Here is an 18622-nt window from a genome sequence, read left to right as displayed (position 1 = left end):
TGTAATTGTAAAGGCCATGTCACACTTGACGACTTTCCTCACGATTCAAAAGCAGTTGTGGAATATGACATACGTTCTATAAAACTGGTCTGTGACCCGCTCCGACAAAATCGACCAGGTGTGACTTTGTTTATAGCTGTTTTGATGGTGTGTGTGTGTGTGTCACAGCTGACAACCAAAGGCATCACGTTACTGGCTCTGACAAGAAGGGACATACGCAGTGATTTTCAATCACATAAACTGACATGATCCAGTGAAAACATCAGCACCTGCAGTTGCCAAAAGTCTGACATGCGCCCCGACCAAAAGCAATTGATATCAGCTTAAGTTAAGGATTCTCTGTTTCATTCATCGGCTGAAACCTAGTCAATTGAGCCCACCATTGTGGTCCTTACTGGTGAAGTTCAAAACTCTTGTAAAGAAACCCTGGTTCAAAGAAGGAAATTAAAAGAACTCTCTTTTGGAAATTGAGGAATTTATACCTATTTTATAATAGCACATATGAAAAATCCCACACATACCTCAGAAAATATGGCATACATAAAGAACCTGCATTTATTTGTCCTGAGATCATAGCTTGTAAGAATTTGAGCTCCTTGACTCCTGGGGTTCTTACAGAAACTCCTTTTATGACTTGCTTTCACACTTTTGTCAGGGTGTGACATTCAGCCTTTTTAGTAAATAACCCTGCCAGCAGCAAATCCTGCATTCTTTAGTTTTACACCAAAACCACACAAACGCATTTTCAAAATTGTTAAAGAAACATCGTCAGGAAAACATTCTAGCACTTTCATTTGTATGAGCATAATTTGTGTACAGAGATACAAATAAAAACAACAGCACTCAGAGGTATTTACCCATTTATTGATATTTTCTCTCCTTTAGTAAACTTAGCACAGGCAAGTCAAAATAAAACAAAATAAATATGAATATTTATGTAAAACTGTATTCCCTAATAAACAAATGTACACAATGTACATTTCTGCATATTATGTATTGGGCTGCTTTGTTGAACCATATCTCCATGCAAACTTAAAATGTGAACAGAAAGTGTGAACAGATGGAAAACGTTTACCTTTTGTACGGCTGCTTGATTGTTTAACTGCTAATAAAGCACAAAGTGAAATTAAAAACATCTAATTGGCTACATCTGAAGATACACAGGATAATTAAAAATGTGGCCAGTCCTGTCCTGAAGAAGATGTGTGTCACCAATCTCAATTATTCCTGCGTTCAAAATGGAAATATGATTCAAATAATTTTGTTCACATACTTCAGTAGTCTGTATCAGAGCCCTCAGCATTGTCTACATTTCGAGAAAGCATATAGTTGTCCATGTCGATAGATCTGCAGTTATTGATTGCGTAGCGAAGTCTCTCCGCCATTATGGGTTGAGTGGAGTATGGAGGAAGCCTTAACTGAAAGAAGCAAGTCTGTGAGGTAGGCAAGCTGTCATATGGCTGTAAGTGGAGAAGAGATAAAACAAAAGTCACCAACAGCACAGAGATTTTTCTACCTGCACTTGTGGATGCACCTTTCCATATAAACCTTGCTACCCTTTTCCATTTGTTTACATGATTTTAAATTATTTATACTTACCCTGTCAACCTTCATAATCTGAAACCTCTGGGATATATCTGCAGTGTTGGCAGGCAGTCGAGACCTCCCTGAGACAAATCGCATGAAGAGCACTCGCTCCTCATTGGAGAATTCCTCAAGAGTCTGCCAGAACCACAGGACCAGCTGGTGGTGTTCATCAACCTCCCGGTAGCGCACCACTTTCTTCAGCACTTCCACAGAAATTTCAGGCATTCCACATACCATCTGTTCTAGTTGCTTTGCAGTGAGAAGAGAAAGGAGAGGCACTGGAATGATCCAGGACATCCCTTCACGTACCGCAGCCACCTTTAATGTTGTCAAGGAAAAAAAAGTGTTAAAATAAAGGCTATACAAATCAGACTGGCTTAACCGGCTTACCCATTTACATGGTGAATGACCTAAACAAGAATATATATAACCTGAATTAAATCACTCATACAGTTTTTCTAACTATAATTCTGTAAAAGAATAGCAGTGACCAAGACAGAAAAGACAACAAGCATCTTTCAAAGCCTTGGCTCATGACTACACAAGTGCAGCCTGTACTGACTCAAACACAGACACTTGGTGAAGGACAACTGTAACTCAGCTATGAGATATTAAGAGAGTACATAAATTAGTTTGTGATTTTCAATGTCTTCTATGTTCCAAACAGGTGAAATATTTACACATTAAGCTGAATTAGACGCAATAATTAAATATGCAAGAGTTTCAAGTAGTTCATTCATCTTAGACAATATTCAATCAAACTTATTGTATAAAATTCTCTTTTCAGTTAACTACATAATTCAATAAAAAATAATCTTACTTGACGATCCATTTCATGAAGCCTGTATTCTATAGCCCGGTCAACATACTCCTTTCTGTTGCTGAAAGTCAGTGGGATGCTGTTACCACCAGGAATTATCGGCACCATTTTACCATCTGCACTTTGTCCCACAAAAGAATCCAAAGGAATCATCTAATATAAAAAAGAAAGACAATTCTTACATTCACAGTAGTGCTCCTCACCTGCCTCAGTCTCAAATTTTGTAGATGGAGGCACTATCCTGTATGAAAGACCAACACTAAGAAAAAACAACACAATAATTTTAAGGTGGGCCCTAAGAGTCATCCATTACCATCGTTAACTTTGACTAATAATACTTCTTGCTTTTGATTACAGTTCTCTTGGAGACACTTTATTTTATTCTGCTAACACACTCAGCTTGTCCATCTTTGTCTTTCAGTCCATCAGAAAAAAAACTATTTACTCATCTACCATTCTGTTTTGTCAGCTGCATCTAGAGAAGTTTACTTCATTTACCTCATGGAAGCTGTCCTCAGTTATTCCACTGTCTTCAATATGAAGAATGCTATTCAGAGTTTGAACATAAAGCAAGTCGACCTCCTCTAGGTCTTCCAGTGTCAGAGGAATACAGCACAGCTGCTTCCAGACCATTGGAGCAAGGTGCAGGTCCAAAGGCTTTTTGGTTCGAATTGCAACACCCATCAATATACCCAGAAATTTAAACTGCATAAGATGGTCATCACTGCAGGCTGAGGGGTTGAACAAAAATCTGAAAATCCAAGTTTCAAATGGTTATCTTCCTCTTTTTATTTTAAGATTTTACAGTTGTTATACACATTTTTAAAAGCTCCTCATGGATCTCACAACATGAATGGCTCAAATTCTGCAGCATCCAGATAATAAATTTGGGCCACAGTATGGTAAGCCAATGTGCATCAATGTAATAGCAAAAATTGTTATCAAAACGTAAGTCATGTGGAAGAGCCCATCTAAAAGCTAAAACACATTATTAATGCTGATATGAAAGCACATTCTTGGTGTGTCAGATAAGTTGCAGATTAAATTCAAACCTCTGTAGTTTGTTAATGGATGAAGAGCAAGAGAATATTAAAAATGAATAAATAGTCCATTTGTTATTTTGTTCAGATGGTTAAAATGATAAGTTAAGATGTGATAGAACTCAAAGTGCTAATTTCAACTATACCTGCTTAGTTCTCTGTGGGAATAAATATTTTCTAATATCTGTGTGAAATTTTAGGAAGTATTTGTACTCCCATGTCCCTACTGTCACATCAGCAAAATAATTCTCAGCTGCCCCTAAAATAACCTCCATTACTTTCTACCACAAACCAAACCTGTTGGCATTATCTTAGTTACATGCCAGTAGATCATTTACATTAAAGATATTTACTTTCTTCAACTGCAATGTGACCATAAACACTTGTATATACGACCCACTGTCAATGATGCATAAAAATCAAGAGTCCAAAAGGAGCTGACCAACTTTGTTAATGCACTGCATACCAGATTCCATGGTCATGCATTATGCAACACTTGCAAAAGGCAGCCTTTTCCCCTCTGAAACTGGTAATCACAGCAGATAAATGCCTGATAGCTCTTTAGTGGCAATATTTGTGTAATCATCAACAAGAACAATTTCACTGATTGTACGAAAATTACATGTATTCACCAGCATAAAAACAACATTGCTAAGAATGTTGTAAACATTCAGTTTAAGTAGGGTAGGAAAATAGATAGAAAGATGAAGTAATGAATTATATGGCAATAAAAAGCTGTTGGCAGACATTCCACAAAGATGGAGGGAGGAATCTTCACTTCATCTGTCATTGATTGCGTTTAAGGCGTAGAGCCTCAGCTCAGAAACACGGAGTGCAATGGTGAGTTGCCCTCTAGTTTAACACTTTCCTGCCATTGTAACCAATACCTGATTATCTAAATCCTTCTACAATACATAATGAGCAAAAGATGGTGTTTGTATGAAACAACTGTCCTTCAATTTTCTAATGACAAGTGCTGTTAAACTGTACAAAGGCAGAATGCTTCAAGTGAAATTAGAAACTAACTTCAGAAAGAGACCCAGTGTGAAAGTATTCAATGTTTAATTTATTTTGTGTGATTAGAGTTGGTAAAATAGAGCAATATTGTATCATATACACCAGGGGTAGGCAATGTTGGCCCTGGAGGGCCGCAGTGGCTGAAGGTTTTTGTTCCAACCCAGTTTCTTATTGAGAAGACAATTATTGCTAATGAAGCACTTATTGCTCAAGTGACATTGTTCTGCTTCATTTATAGTAGTCTCATTTGTTAAGGTACCTTACCTTTAATTGCTCATTTCAATCTTAAATCTGCAGTCACTGTTTTTTAATTGCTCCTCATTAGCAATAAGATGCAAATGACAAAGGAGCCAGCAGTTCTTCGTCTAACTTGTTTCCATTTACATCTGTGTGGATTTATCATTCACAATTTAATTTAATAAAATACTTAAAGAGGAAAATGTGACAGGCTGAAAATTATCAGTTTTAAACTTCAAATCATTTGGATGATTTTCTTGGAATGGAACAAAATGTACAATATAAGAACACTACACTGCAGATTAAGAAGGCACACAATTAAATGAGGTCTGAGATTGGCAAGGATTGGTTTCTAAATAACCAATTGGGTTGGAATGAGCCACTGTGGCCCTTCAGGACTGACGCTGACTAACTCTGACATACGCTCACCATCACTACTATCAGTCTAGTTTCGGCATTACACGTTGAACAAATCAATCTAAAATCTGCTCAATAGCAACTCAATGTGTAAATGATTGTGTCAAAATGAGTTCTGAACAATTCAAAGGGAAAATTCATTCAAAGGTCAAGGAAAATTTCACCTGTCTCTGTTGTAGCCAACTTCTGCTGTGGCATTTGGAGATGGAATAAGCAGCTCTACCACACCAGTCTCCAGTTCCTTTTAGAGGCAAAAATATAGTGTTTTGGTTTAGATAATGTTGCCTGTCCGCCCAGTGTATGTACATTAATGAGAAAGGAAGTAGTACCTGGCACATTTCAGTGATGGTGTCATCAAAAACACCTCCCGCATCATCAGCTCCTTCACCTACTAGCTTAACTTTCCAGGCACGAGATGGCAGTCGTAGGTCTGAGGCATTGAGCTTCACTACTTGCCTGGCTATCTGAACAAAAATCGGCTTGCACTTCCGGCCCCTATATTTCAGAGGAGATAAAATACTTCATTTTTGCACATGTATTTGTATCTAGGAACCATGCAAAACAAGACAGGAAACTCACCTAGTTGATATTCTCTTCACTGTAATTTGAGGGCCATAGTTTTTGCCCTGCACCATTGTCTTGCCAATGGAGCGAACCATTGGAAGAGTGTACACCCGGGGTGCTAAAATGGGTCTTAGTTGACCCTGGACAATTCCCCAAGTTCCAGCATTATATCGTGATGTTGAGCTCTGCAAGACAAGTATCATAATGAAGCAAATTTCTGTTTAACAACCTTCAAGGGTGTCAAGTTATAACAGCTCCACTAACAGTTAGCTAGATTTTTAACAGCCTGAGTATCGATAAAGACAAATGAATTTGAAGTTTGGTCTGTGATGTCATTCCTGAGGCAGAAGTCTTAGTAAGACAGTAATAATAACAATTCTTTACATTTATATAGCGTTGTTCTCACTACTCAAAGCACTTAAGTATCTTTAGTATAGCACAAACTGCTAATAGTATGCGGCGAAACACATGGAATCAGAAACTTTATATGTCGTTATCTGCACCCAGACTGAGAACAAGTCTCCTGCACCAAAAGATCAGTAATCAGTAAATGTTACAAGAACAGAGTGTGAAGTAAACCCTAAAGCAAAGCATAGCACAAGAAGAGTAAAGTAATTGTACTGTATCCCCTGTATCCCCTTTAGTATCACTTGTCTTATGAATGAATGAGCATTCACCTATATACAATGAATAAAGCTGTATAGCAGTGCACTGCCTACCTGGTTGTTGGGACTCAGATTGAGTAACCTCCAGGAAGAATACATGAGGTCAGAGAAGTGGTACAGTAGGCGCAGCCTAGCACGCACAGTCTCCATGCTCACCTCCTTGAGAGCGCTGTATTGAGGAGGGACAGAAACTGGCAGGCCAAGCTGTAATGGTACTGATGCTCCTGGAAATAACAAACCAAATAGATGAAGTTTCTGGATTACCTTTAAGCAAAATTAAGGGGACAAAGTTTACCATGGGCTGTATTACAGAGGGAGCAAAAAGGTAGAATTTAGGCCAGTGAGTGGACTGATGACTTTCCACTAAATCTTTTACCCCCTTTTCCCCCTCTCCTTATTTATCTTGTTGATTTTGAAGCTCCAACTTGATCACTGAACCATTCACGTACCCCTACCTTATCTTTAAGAAAATGTATAAACTAACAGGCACATAAGGGGTGAAACAAATATAAAAAGTTTTTATTATGTTAGGTGAAGCTAAGCTTCTCATTTTACAAATAAAGGAGTGCTGACCTGGTGCACGTGGTGGCACAGGGGGTGCTGTCCAGGCTGCACTGTGACACCGACCAGCAGAGATCTGATTTATGTTCTTTCCTTGCAGGGATGTCAGAAGAGTTGGCTCTCGTACATGATTTGTATGACCAAGACCAAGCTATTAAACCCCAGTCAGGGAGGGAGAGTAAAACAAAAAATTAAAGTTAACAACAACAGGAAACAATAAAAAATGTGCCAGGAGATCCATTAATGTGACAGCTCCCAAATAGTTACCATGATGACATTTGAATGATGACAGTTTTTGGCCCCTACCCAAAAGGCAAAGGACTGTCATATTAGTTAGCTTCTTCAGTCTTGACTTTAGTTTTCAATGGGACCACTCATTCATACCTGTCTATAGCATTCTAAGCAAATGACTAATGCTGACTATAGCTTTATTATGTAGAATACGGGTGGAAAAATGTCCATTTATGAAAAGTCAGAGGTTTGAGATTACCTTATTTGTGTGAAGTCATGATTAGCAGATTTACCAAGTCATGATAACTAGAGCCATTTTAAAGTAATACAGTGTAATGGACATTAATCACAAATAAAGTATATATCCTAAAATAAATAAATATCACAGAAAATACTGGGGGCTTTCAGAAAGTATAAAATTACATGTACAGGGGTAGGATTCAAAAGTAATGAGCCTCATTTTGTTCTGACGCGAACGTACCTCGCCACGCGCCCACTTGCCAGCGACGGTGACAGTGGGTGTTGGCTTCACAACAACATCAGCGCTGAAAGGAAAACGCTTCGACTCGATCGAGGACATCCAAGCAAATGTCAAGGCAGCCCTTGCAACCATCCCGGAACAGGCCTTCGAGTCATGGAAAAGCCGTCTACAAAAGTGTATTGATGCAGGAGGTGCCTATTTTGAAGACTATTAATTAGTTGTACCGATTTGCTCAATAAATTTGTCTTTTTGAATAAAGGCTCATTACTTTTGAATCCTACCCTGTATACAGATTTAAAACTGCACTCTGATTTCAAACTTGGGAGTTTACTGTCTCTCCTTAATGTTGATGTGAGCCAAAGATGTTGCCAAGTTTCTTTTAATTGTGGTGTGCTACCTTCAATAGGTTGTATCTTCTTACACTTGTTTGAGAAAATGCAGTGAGCTTCTGCAAAGCAGAATTTCACAATACTAGAGAATAATAAAATTATCTTTTTATATTTGAATAAACACCCCTGAAATCTTAAATGGGAAATTCAGTATTCTACATAACTCTATCGGAAAACGCATCACATCTTTGGTCAGACATCCTAGAAAAAGGAGACAACATATTTAAAATAAAAAAAAAAACAAAAAACAAAACAACAAATGGAATGGTCCATACAGTACCTCCGTATAAACTTCACTTTAGTGATACTGCAACAAATCACTTAACAGTCACAATCCAACTGATTGTACTGCACAATACTATATAATCAAGTACATTAACATGCACTGTGATGGACAGACGGCATTTCAGTCTGGCCGGGTCGTCCCTCAACTGAAAGAAAGAGTCTTTTTAGGGCAATACATCCCCCAGGACGCTAGATGGTTCCCCGGATTCCTGCATGGGACTTGGAGTCCGGTTCTTCAGCCCTGTTGGGTGCTGTGGTTGCTGTCAGTGGGTGCTCACCAAGAATCAGGGGAAATTATCACAACGTTAACCTGGAAGTACGTAGGAGTCACGAGGACGGAAACCCAGAGTACTTCCGGGGCACCTGAGGAAGGTGTTTGACCTGGAGACGGAATACTTCCGGGCATGGACTTTAAAAGGACTCTGGGAAAACCCAGCAGATCGAGCTGGAGTTGGGTTTGTAGAGGATGGAGCTGCTGGGTGTGGAGGATTGTGATTACTGTGTTTATTATTGATTATTGTGGATTGTGCGCTGCTTTGTGCACTTTATTGGAAGAATATTGTTATTAAAATCTTCTTGGTGTTTTACACGTGTGTCTTGAATGTCTGTCAGGTGGGTTCAACGGGGCAACAGCGACCCCTAATATTCACAGCACACAAATAAATGTAGGATAAGATGAATTTGACTGAAGTGAATAACAAATAATATTAATATTTACAGATCTAGGTGTGTGTGTGTATTTTTATATTCATTTTTTGTTTTTATTATCTTGCATGTGCTTTAGTAGGGCAAAAAAGTTGTCAGCGATCTTCACATATAAATTTCTTTGAGTGTGCTTCTGTGTGCATTCATGCACAGTATATTTAAATAAATTATGTACCTCAAAAGCTACCTGTGCAAAAATTTTGCAACCCAATAGACCTGGTGCCATGACTAAATGGAGCAGACTGCAAAAATCCCAGTTAAATCACATAATTTCTAAGGCAGTCATCATTGAACATAAGTCACACAATTTTGAAATTATGCGGATAAAAGTACTGAACCAAACTGGACCAAAAAGAACAGACTTGGAGCCTGTGACAAGGCAAACACATCACAATTTGTTAGAAGAAGAAAGGTATATTTTTTCAGAAGTTATCATTGTACATAGGTCTCTGTGTTCAGGAAGGGTATCCCAGAAACCACTTGTTCTAAAATGTTCACCTTTGCTAGGATTAAGTCAGAGAAGCTCTACACAACACACACATAAAAAAAAAAACATTAATAATTTTCAGAGAAAACTGTCATTTTAAGACGTGAAAATCTCATTTCCACATACAGACACCATGGTAAAACTGACTCTTCTTAATGTTTTGAGTATCATAAAATTATAATCTGAACTTAACTCAATAGTAAATTTTTATCCCCATTACTAATCTTCCATTTACATGAAAGTAACAATGAGTCAGTCTCCAGGTTCAATATCCATCCTTATGTCTTTTTCAGTTTGCACTGGTCTCTAACAGATAATGTAAGCTGCATCACTAAAAAAAACCTGAACCCCACATACCTGGCAGAATGTGTCGCTTTGACTAGATCTGCTATGAGTAATGGCTCTGGTCTTACTTTTAATGTGGTCTTCTGCTCTGCAGTTGCTTCTTATATGAACACTTAACACTTCATATTCACTGACCTTTTGTTTTAAACTTGGCCCAAACAACAGCCTGGATGTTTATGCTGAAATGCTCACCTGCCCTTCTGAGTTGCTACCCCAGGCATAAACATCTCCAGCAGAAGAGAGTGCAAGAGTGTGTTCTGCCCCCACAGCAATGTCCTTGATGAAGATTCCAGACAGGGCTGGCACTTGCTGTGGTCTATTGTGGTTCCGTGCTCTGCCCTCTGGTAAACCAATCAGACGGTCTAAGAAACGCAACATTAAAAAAAGAAAACAATTAAAAAAAAAAAATAAAAATCAACCATTACATTTCATAATTTTGAAAAGCAGAGAGTTCATACAAGTCTATCAGTTTACATTTCATAACAGTGGTTTGTCTAAACTGATTGAATGATGGTACCATGATCTCAATAAGCAGTTTTATGATAGCATTTTTATTTGACATTTACAAATATGATATGACTCTTGCCTCTTATATTTCAGGCTTATGTATATTATTGCCTGGATCAGTTTCAGCAATATGAACATTTACAAATATCCATTTATTAGACTAAAATATATAAATGTGTGGAACTGACCCATCCATGCATTTACTGAACCCACTTGAAACCCATTATAAAATTACTGGGAGGCTATTTATTAATGCCACTTTGGTTTATTTTGCAATTTATTACAATTTTTAAATGTTAACTTTCTTTTTATGTCTTATTCTTATAAATATACCAGTTACTATGATAGATTTGATTTTTATTCTATAGCCTCTGAAAAAAAACATCAATGTTGAAACTATACAGGGGCTGTGCAGACAACCTAACGATAAAAACTATTAAAAAAAAAGTACCTTGTCCAAATGTATAAACATGTCCATCTTTTGTTAAAGCAACAGAAAACTGTGTTCCACAGGACACTTTTTTGATGCCAATACCACAGAGGACATCCACTTTCTGAAATGAAAAAAGAACAATGCTAAAAGATAACTCTTCTAAGAGAGGACTTCAATTCACTCCAAAAGGGTGAAGAAATAACACTCTATTCTACAAGCAATCTTGCCTATCTGATAACTTTTTAAATTCTATTAATAGATCTACTTACCTGAGGAGATGACTTTGCTGTTGAATTTCCTAAACCCAGCTTTCCATAATCTCCATCCCCAAAAGCCCAAACCATCATTCCATCTGATGAAACAGCAAGTGTATGGTTCAGGCCACAAGAAACCTGTACATAATGAACGAGAAGTCTTGGTTAAGAATTAGTAGTGTTACCTCACCAAGGTAAGCTGTGTAACTGGCTACATCTACCATGAAATGCAAAGAACTAGACAAGACTAGACAGGACATTTATGTCTGCACATTTGTTCATAACATTTTTTTTGCCTGTGAAAATTCTTCAATTTGTCTTTCAATGCTAAGGATTAAGAAGCCACCTCTATGCTGACTCAGAAGAGGAAACAAGCATCCTGTAGTATTAAACTGTAATCTTGAACAGTTTCCTGTATTATTCTACATTATGAAGACATTTATTTCTGACTGCGAAATAATTATCTGAGAGCTATCACTGAAGTTGATCCCTGCTATCCAAGTCCGTTGACACTTCTATACCTTTTCCCAATATTTACAGACTGCTATTTACTTTTGTATGAAAATACAGTATTTCATATCTGTACTGCATTTTGAAGGAAGGGTGGTGGGAAAATTGGGGGTTTGACGGGGCGTGACAAAAATTCAGAGTGAAAATCCAGGTGGGAACTAGAGCGACTTACCTGCCCCACCTGATAGCCCTCTAGTGCCACCACTCGCTCTGGCAGCTTCTTATTAGATGTATTTCCAAGGCCCAGGCGTCCATAGTCACCATTTCCAAACGTAAACAGCTTACCATCTGCAGTAACCACAGCTGAATGTTTAAAGCCACATGACATCTGAAATTTAAAATAGAAATTGTGTTATATTTTAAAGTTCCATAATGTGACACAGTGATCTTATCAATGTTTAAATAAATCAACTTTTTACATAAAAAAAACTACTGTTCTAAAACAAATGAAGCTAATAAGAAACTCACTGCATAAAACGTTGTGCAAATTTGATTAATCACCATACAACACAGAATGTAATGATAAAATAATATATAGTCAATTACAGTTGTTCACCATAAACTATATAACAAAACACATAGTCTCAATTATTCCAATTATAAGTAGACCCCCGCGAAGTCGCGGTTCAGGGTTCGTGGACTCAGTTGCTAGCGGATTTTTCCTTAGAAACTAACTATTAATTGTTATCGTAAAGTGCAAATATCCTCTGCAATTTCTTGTGGCTTTTTTTGTGACAATACTGTGCTGTAGATAGAACAGGAAGCAACCACTGAGGGAAACGCAACTTGAGATGGTGAACGTAGCCAATCCGAGAGTGTTATTAATTTCTCCTTGCTGCTGATTGATTGCTGCTCTGTGACGTGTCTCCACCCGAGTGTCCTTGTGGTTTCGATTTTGTTATTGTATTCATTTTGTTATTCTTGTTATTAACTACTGGATTTGCTCCAGGAACTAAAAAGTTATGCTGCAGTAGCGCGCCACTATGGCATTAATGAAAGCACCGCACACTACATAAAGAAGAACAAAGCAGCAATCTGGAGTACTGTATCTATAAGTTTCTGTGATAGTGCCAAAAAGGTAACAACCGTAAGGAATAAAAATAGCATCAGGATAGAATCTGCCTTGGCATTGTGGATCACCGACTGCAGGAAGAAGAACATCCCCTTGGATGGTAACATCATCCGTGAGAAAGCACAGAAATTGTACTATCAGTTCGCTGCAGGAGCTTCCCATCACAATGTTCCTGAAACCTTTAAAGAAAAGCCAGCACGTAATCCCACCAGTAGAAGACCTGTCCAAAGATACGACTCCTCCTGAAGCGCCTGAAGAAGAGGCGCCACCCGAGGAGTTTTAAATCCTCTGCATCAAACTGCAAAGCTACTTCATCATCATCAATATCATTCTTCATTGGTGAGTACCAATACATTTTACTGTATTTTAATTAAATGAAATTATTATGTATTTACTCTACTTATAACAAAGAAAACGACAGCGCATACCAAAGAAAAAAAGCTTGTATGAATTACAGTACATATAGAGGTAACATTGGTATTTTACATTCTAGCACCACGGGAGACGTAGCAGTACAGTACTGTGCAGTATACGGGTTTACCTTTACATTCTGTAAACTTCAAATCTATACTAATAAAAGGCAAAGCCCTCACTCACTCACTCACTGACTCACTCACTGACTCATCACTAATTCTCCAACTTCCCGTGTAGGTAGAAGGCTGAAATTTGGCAGGCTTATTCCTTACAGCTTACTTACAAAAGTTGGGCAGGTTTCATTTCGAAATTCTACGCATAAGGGTCATAACTGGAAGCTATTTTTCCCCATATAATGTAATGGAGTCTTGAGTTGGAGATGGCGTGGGGGGGAGTTTAGTGTGACATCATCACGCCTCCTACGTAAGTGCGTAGAGAACAAGGAAGAACTCCAAACAGCGATGAGCACAAAGCGCCATTTCACAATTGAGAAGGCAGAAAAACATTATGAAGCAAATGATGCATACAAGCATATTCATAAGTACAGCTACTCGGAAACAAAGCAGCGTGAACCGTAAGTTTATATTAAATTAAGTTCATAGACAGGCTGCCACTAGCGTTTGTAATTTAGTGCCTGCCCATATAAGGCCGTCCATCAGCGGCAATCCAATACAAACACTGCGGTAAATGTTCACGGGTGAAGGACTGTGCTTATGCAGAGGAAGATGAGATGGTCAGGGTGGTGTTTGGCACAAACTCATTGAAACTGCGAGAGAAACTTTTAAGTGCGGGTCTTAGCTGACATTACGAGATGGCACCAGTACAGCTGGGAACCTTCGATGCAAGAACACCAAGCGGCTCCGTGAACTGGCGCAATGCGCAGACAAAAGCAACAGTTCCAAAGAGTGCTGAACAAAACCGAATTACACAATTGAGAAGGCAGCAAAAAATATAGGCGTCTTATACATACAATCATATTCATAAGTGCAGCTACTGCGGAAACAAAGCACACGGTGGAAAAAGTGAATGTCCTGCTAAAGGAAGACAGTGTAAAAAAACGTGCATGCAGTTTGTCACATCTCAGATAAAAGGAAGGCGAGCTGTTTATTGATGCAGTAAGGAACTAATCGATGAATGAAACCTCTTATCTTTACAGCGATTGACAAACACGGAATGTAACTTGAACACATCCTACAAATACGAGCCTGATTGAAAGAAATAATGATAATCAAATCCTTGATGACAGCAACATTCAATAACACTCACAAAACAATTACTGTATATTGACAATCATGTTACGTTATTTTTAAAAAGTTCCCTTTTCTTTTCATAACTTCTACTTCTCCACTGCGATACGGGTATATATATATAAATGTATATATATACCCGATCTACAATACATACTTTAGCATAGACAAGCCACGCTGTGGCTAATTGTAGAGTCTTAAGCCTCTACGCCGACATTGAGGTTGATTCGAGAGGGTGTACTGACTATGTCTGCGCTACCGATTCATTTTACCTTAGCATCTCCTTGGTTTGGGGCGTATGAAAAATATTAGGTTAGCAGAATCATGTTACGTTATTTTTAAAATTTTCCCTTTCTTAGCACAAGCACAGCTGAGAAGCTTCGATGCATGTACTCCATAGCGTTAAAAATAGCGCATTTAATCACACTTTCAATTCCAAGCAAGCGGGAACTTTTGTCAATGCATGATTTCCTGGTACATCCATTACACTGATGCACACATCACAGCTACAAAAATGTTAGAGTCGGAATAAAGCGCGTTCCTCGACTGATCATTTCGACTACCAGCGAAGCCTTGATAAAAGCATGGTTTTGTGCACACTGAAAAGCAAGCAAAATTAGATGCATTACAGAAAGCGGACTTTGTGGCTCTTACTGGGGATCATTGGACTTCCGTGACCGTTAGTAATTCTAAATACATCTAATTACAAAATGTTCAATGATCACACTGTTTTAGCCTAATGTACAAAATAATTTTGGCTAATGTTACTCAGAGTTTAAAGAGTAAGCTGGTCAAATTACCTTCTATGTTTCTGACTTATTTTTTAAGAAGAAAACTGCACTTTATGTTGAAATTTTGGTTATTATTATTTAAAGACAATACTATTCTGAAAATGTACTTAAAGTACTTAAACTACCACTTTATTTTTAAGTCTGCCCAATTTTAACCAGGGATGATATTTTTGTTTCTGTTTTGAATTCAAATGCAGTTTAAAGCTTTTTTCAGAAATTAAAACAGCTTCAGTTTACAATATTCATGTCCATGTCTATTATTTGATTCTGTAAGCCCACTAAAACCGTTTTAAATAAAAAAAAAAACATTTGCGATTTGGGGCAAATTCGTGTCGATTACATACGATTAATCAAGATTAATTCTTACACAGCCTCTAATTAATTGGATTAATTTTTTAATCGAGTCCCACCTAATATATATATGTAGATATATATATGTAGATTTGTATATATATGTGTATATACAGTATATATGTAGATATGTATATGTTGTATATACAGTATGTATATATGTGTGTGTGTATATATATATATATATATATATATATATATACCAGCAACACTCATGACAAAACAATTACATTGTCAATCATGTTACGTTATTATTAAAATGTTTCCTTTTCTTTTTACTTCTCGCTGCCAATGCAGGTATTTTGATATATATATATATATATATATATATATATATATATATATAATATAAATAGATAGATATGACAACAACACTCATATCAATGACAAAACAATTACATTAACAATCATCTTACGTTATTTTTAAAATGTTTGCTTTTCTTTTTCATAATTTCTTTAACACACTACTTCTCCGCTGCGAAGCGCGGGTATTCTGCTAGTAATATTATATAGCACAAATGAACAATAAAAGGTAAATATATTTCTGCCAGAATGTCATTAGATAATCCAACACTTGGTTAATATTTACCAAAACAAGACTAACTGCAACAAAAGGCAAATATCTGTAGGTATGGAATGACTTGGGGTAAATAGTTTTTCGTAATTTAAAATTCTTCTTAATGCTCAATTTAAAACGCATTTTTATAGAAAAAATACCAAGGTAAGTCACTCACCATCAAATGGGAGATGGTATAAAAGGATCTAAGAATATCTGTGTATTTTATGTTTGGTACACTGGGTGATGTAGCACATTTCATTTTATTTATTTTAATTACACAATAACAACCCAGTGGTGAACAAAAAGGCATTGTACTTTACAAGTCACTATATGAAATGTTTGAATTTGTATTTAGAAGTCCAAATTGACTCTTTCAATTGAGTATACCTTTAATTAAAACACTTTTTATAACAGAATAGATTAATGGATTAGCTGAACTGTGTCCACTATCGGCAACAAATAATCGTAACCAACTTAGAATGATTTTGGATGCAAGAAAACAGAGCGAGTACCTTGATAGGCAAACTCTTTCTGATTATGTTCCTAACTGAAACTAGTTACTCCAAATTGAGAATAATATATAAATATTTTGTTGATGTGTTAAATTACTTTGTAGTGTTATCATCCTGCTTAACAACATTTAAATACCTCTTTGGCTACATGGCTTTATATTTTGCACTCCATGTGTGAACTGCAGTTTTCAGAAAAACTCCACCAACAACAGGTACAGTAAAGGGAGGAATTAAATTCATCTTTCAGAAAAAAATGGCAAGAAGAATCAGAGGATTCTTTGTTTTTTGCTGCCATAAACTTTTGATACATCCCAGAGACGGGGGAAATAAAACAAAAGTGAAAGAGAATGATTATTTTTTTTTAATCATGAAGTTTCACCTATGAGGAGGTCAGCATTGTGACAGTAACTAAAGGTAGTGTTAGAGAAGTAATGGAAAATTTTAAGAATGCAGAGAGTGAAAAGAAAACCCGATGATACTTAATCAAGAGTTCTCAAAGAAGCTAAGGATTATATATAGACACCCTTAACATACATATTCAAAAATGTCTAAGCTACTTTTTTTTTTTTTTTTTTAAAGAAGTGCAGATTCCGTACACACATAACCTCTCCAAATTTGTGAACTATAACCACCATCTCTTCACCAAAATGAAGTGCTATTAAAAAAAAAAGACATCCAAGTGAGCTAAACAAGGAAGGTTGAATAAGGAAAAACATTTTTTAGAGTGGTATAGAGAAGCTAAATAAAATTTCTAAGTGTGTTAGTGCTCATGGGGATTAGGCGGAAAAATAAAACATGTTCGGTGTCGCTGGTATTTCTCGTAATAGGTTAGGCTCAACACTTTTAAAATATATACAGTGTATCTCCACAATTGTAATTTCTTTTTTCACCATGAATAACACAATCATACACCTTCAGAAAATCCAGTCAAGTAATTACCAAAGTTTATCACTCCAGTTTACTAGTGCCACACTACTAATGTAAGACAATATACAGTATACAATTTTCTTGTAAACTTGTCACCACGGAGAAGAAATACACACAAACAGACACACTCTAACAAGTGACCTATTTGTCAAATTACACAATAAATTTTGTCAGAAATAAGCATTGTTCTGATTTCGTTTTAAAATATTACCAGAAAAAGGAATACCTTCTGTACTTGAATTACTATTCACTTATGGTGAATATTCATAATTCATTCACTTATGGTTTGGTATGGCACTCAAATAGCAGACCCATCTTTTGTTTTAAATTTACTAAATATAGTGTCACCTAATAAAGGAAGTATCTGGAGCAAATGAAAGCAGACTATGACTGTAAAAAAATTAAGTTCAAATTATCTTTTAAGCAAAATGAAAAGTGACATGACAGATATATTTATAATTCTTCAACAGTAGAATGGTTGCTTGTATTTACCAGTGTTTTCTTGAACAAGAATATTAAAGGCATGGGTGTAATTTGCTCAAAGACCAATTTCTTTCAAAACTACAGAAAATTACAGAAACATGGAATAAGTTATCAAGCAGTGTAGTGGAAAGCAGAAGCTTGCATTCCAACAATCCATGACTAAGAAATATTTTTAAAATATTAAACGAACACAAAAAGATTTATGGTAAATGGCCTAATTTTGTTAAAAATGGTTTTAATGCATACTTCCTATACTCTAATTTATTAAGTAGACTTGTTAAATTTTATTTCTTATATGTTTGGACAAAACCATTATTAAATTGCCACTTTTAAATGTAAGAAAAAAACTAACAAAACCAAAAGCATCCAACCATAAAATCTTTTGCATTACAACATTAACTTCTTTTGAGACCGATTTTATTTTTCCATTATGATTGTAGGCCAAATTCATTTCAGAAAAATTCACTTTGTGTGAAAAATATTGTTTAATTCATCAAATTGTGGAAAACATACAAATAATAAATGTATGAACATGCTATACATGATAATTTTGAAGCGTATGTCGGTTTGCAATACATGTTAAACTGCTGACACTATTTTTCATCAGCATCATGTCATTGCGACTTTCTTTTCAGATCTCAAAACCTTCATTCAACAGTAGTCAGATAATACACAAAACATTTACTGAAGACGATTAAAAAAAAAAAAAAAAAGACAGAAACTACCAGTAT

The 18622-nt window shown here is 36.4% G+C and overlaps 1 protein-coding gene across 7 annotated transcripts in view; it reads right to left on the bottom strand.

Moving 5' to 3' along the window:
• Positions 1-843: 843 nt before the first annotated feature.
• herc1 (HECT and RLD domain containing E3 ubiquitin protein ligase family member 1) overlaps positions 844-18622 on the bottom strand; it is a 144138-nt gene continuing 126359 nt past the window's right edge. For all 7 annotated transcript variants that reach the window (XM_039773671.1, XM_039773672.1, XM_039773675.1 and 4 more), the window contains 13 exons: positions 11708-11863; positions 11041-11163; positions 10790-10892; positions 10024-10193; positions 6921-7059; positions 6402-6571; positions 5698-5867; positions 5448-5613; positions 5283-5359; positions 2906-3158; positions 2408-2560; positions 1600-1905; positions 844-1460 (listed from right to left, as the gene is read on the bottom strand). In XM_039773671.1, the coding sequence (XP_039629605.1) occupies positions 1275-1460; positions 1600-1905; positions 2408-2560; positions 2906-3158; positions 5283-5359; positions 5448-5613; positions 5698-5867; positions 6402-6571; positions 6921-7059; positions 10024-10193; positions 10790-10892; positions 11041-11163; positions 11708-11863 (2172 nt within the window). In that variant the 3' untranslated portion in view covers positions 844-1274. The remainder of the gene's footprint in view (positions 1461-1599; positions 1906-2407; positions 2561-2905; positions 3159-5282; positions 5360-5447; positions 5614-5697; positions 5868-6401; positions 6572-6920; positions 7060-10023; positions 10194-10789; positions 10893-11040; positions 11164-11707; positions 11864-18622) is intronic.

This window comes from Polypterus senegalus, chromosome 12 (assembly GCF_016835505.1).
Source record: "Polypterus senegalus isolate Bchr_013 chromosome 12, ASM1683550v1, whole genome shotgun sequence".
NCBI classification, from domain to species: Eukaryota; Metazoa; Chordata; class Cladistia; order Polypteriformes; family Polypteridae; genus Polypterus; species Polypterus senegalus.
This window is presented reverse-complemented; position numbering and strand designations above follow the sequence as displayed.